Here is a 1966-nt window from a genome sequence, read left to right as displayed (position 1 = left end):
TATATATATATATATATATATGCACACACACACACATGTCCATACACACACACATATATATAGTCACTAACATTAACACTCTGTCCCTTTGCTTGTAATAACGCAGCCACCACTTCCTTCCATTCCTTCCCCTTCAATGCAGCCAAATGGAGTGGAGTTAAGTCATCTCTGTCCTTCCCGTTCACATCGCTTCCCCGGGATATTAATATCATCACAGCTGGAAGATTACACCTGAGAGTAAAAGGTAAAAACATCAGAAACATTGACTTATATTTACATTAAATATATAATTATATCTATCCAACACATAAAAATTAAGCCATCAAAAATGTATGTATGTATGTATGTATGTATGTATGTATGTATGTATGTATATATGTATGTATATATATATGTATGTATATATATATGTATGTATATATATATGTATATGTATATATATATATATATATATATATATATATATATATATATATATATATATATATATATATATATATATATATATATATATATATATATACACACACACAGCATGTGTTAATCACTAGCTAGTGATGAAAACTCATTCCACTCGTAAAATGCTATACGCTTTTTCCAGCGACATTGTCGCTGATCTCGAAAAAGGTGAAATAAGCTATATTAACTCCCTGGGCGAGGTATAAACAATAGCAATATGAAATAGTAACATATAATTGCCAACCAAGTGTGGTGTCCTAAACAGGACAATGCTACTGACGTTCATAGCCCCAGGAAAACATTACTGCAAATAAAAATTGTAATTCCGGCAAGTGGAATTGCGCAAGATTCCGTTAAGCAAGCATCTGGAAATATGCAGCGACGAAAAATTTAAAATCTTTCTTCTTACAAATGTTCACGGCAAGACCCATAATACAGGAAAGCAATGGAACTACACTTCATCAAAAAATTCTCTACAAAATTGAATGATGAAAAAAAAAAAAAAAAGCAGAGTATTTGCAATTTTTATTCTCTATGTAGCTGCAATATTGGAAGCGGACGTTAAATGAAGACGACGATATATATATATATATATATATATATATATCAAAGGAAGGTTGACAGAGAATATTTATATAAGGGCATTACTATACATTAATGCCTCACGCTCAGAGGGAAACTAAGGTCAAAACTACCATAATAAACACATTTTTACTGAACGCGAGGAAATGCAACTCTTCAAGCTAGCCTCTTAAAAACAGACTAAACTATATATCAACAATTTTGCAGTTATTACAGCAATATGTAAATTCTGCTCTTCAGTATAGAATGGTCAAGACATAAAAATAAACAAAAAAATTCAACATACCAAATGAACACCCCATGTATTCAGCATAGTACATAGAAGATTGTTTATCCCTTATGTATGTATATATAGCATTGGGATGTTCTGGCTTTCCATATTTTTCTAACTTATAAAATAGTTTGTTCATGCAAGACATGAAATTGAAAGACACCATAGGGAAAGAGGAAAAATACACTGTTACTGTTGTTTCTGCTCCAATATTTGTAGCATGATGCTCATCTCTATAACATTGGATTACATTTTTCTAATTTGAAAATATTGTACTAATGTTTTTACATGCAAAAACATGACATTAAAAGAAACCTATTTTTTCAATGCAAAACATTGAAATTACAGTGTAGACATAGACATATTTCCAAACACATGAACTCATAGGCACACACATACACACATCTAAATTTTCATAAAACCTTTTATCTTCTCTATGGCACCTTAAGAAAAAGAAGAAAAAAGTAAAAATGAAAAAAAAAAAAAATGGTCTCAGTGATGACTACACTCCATTTCAATAGAATGGTAAATGACTACATGAATAAATGAATGGCAGTCAAGTTTGAAAGGGGGTCCCCCCCTCCTCCCCCTCACTCTAACCTATCTATCTATTTATCTCTCTCCATTGTCTTGGAGCCTCACCCAAAAAGCAAC

At 31.4% G+C, this 1966-nt stretch overlaps 1 protein-coding gene across 8 annotated transcripts in view; it reads right to left on the bottom strand.

The window, feature by feature from the left end:
- The window catches only part of LOC106873773 (E3 ubiquitin-protein ligase MIB2), a 58923-nt gene that overhangs the window by 41545 nt on the left and 15412 nt on the right, over positions 1-1966 (bottom strand). For all 8 annotated transcript variants that reach the window (XM_014921273.2, XM_014921276.2, XM_014921277.2 and 5 more), the window contains exon 5: positions 72-231. In XM_014921273.2, coding sequence (XP_014776759.1) covers positions 72-231 — 160 coding nt within the window. The remainder of the gene's footprint in view (positions 1-71; positions 232-1966) is intronic.

The sequence above is a fragment of the Octopus bimaculoides genome, chromosome 5, assembly GCF_001194135.2.
Source record: "Octopus bimaculoides isolate UCB-OBI-ISO-001 chromosome 5, ASM119413v2, whole genome shotgun sequence".
Lineage (NCBI taxonomy): Eukaryota > Metazoa > Mollusca > Cephalopoda > Octopoda > Octopodidae > Octopus > Octopus bimaculoides.
The sequence above is the reverse complement of the archived record's forward strand: the minus strand, read 5'-3'. Positions and strand labels throughout refer to the sequence as shown.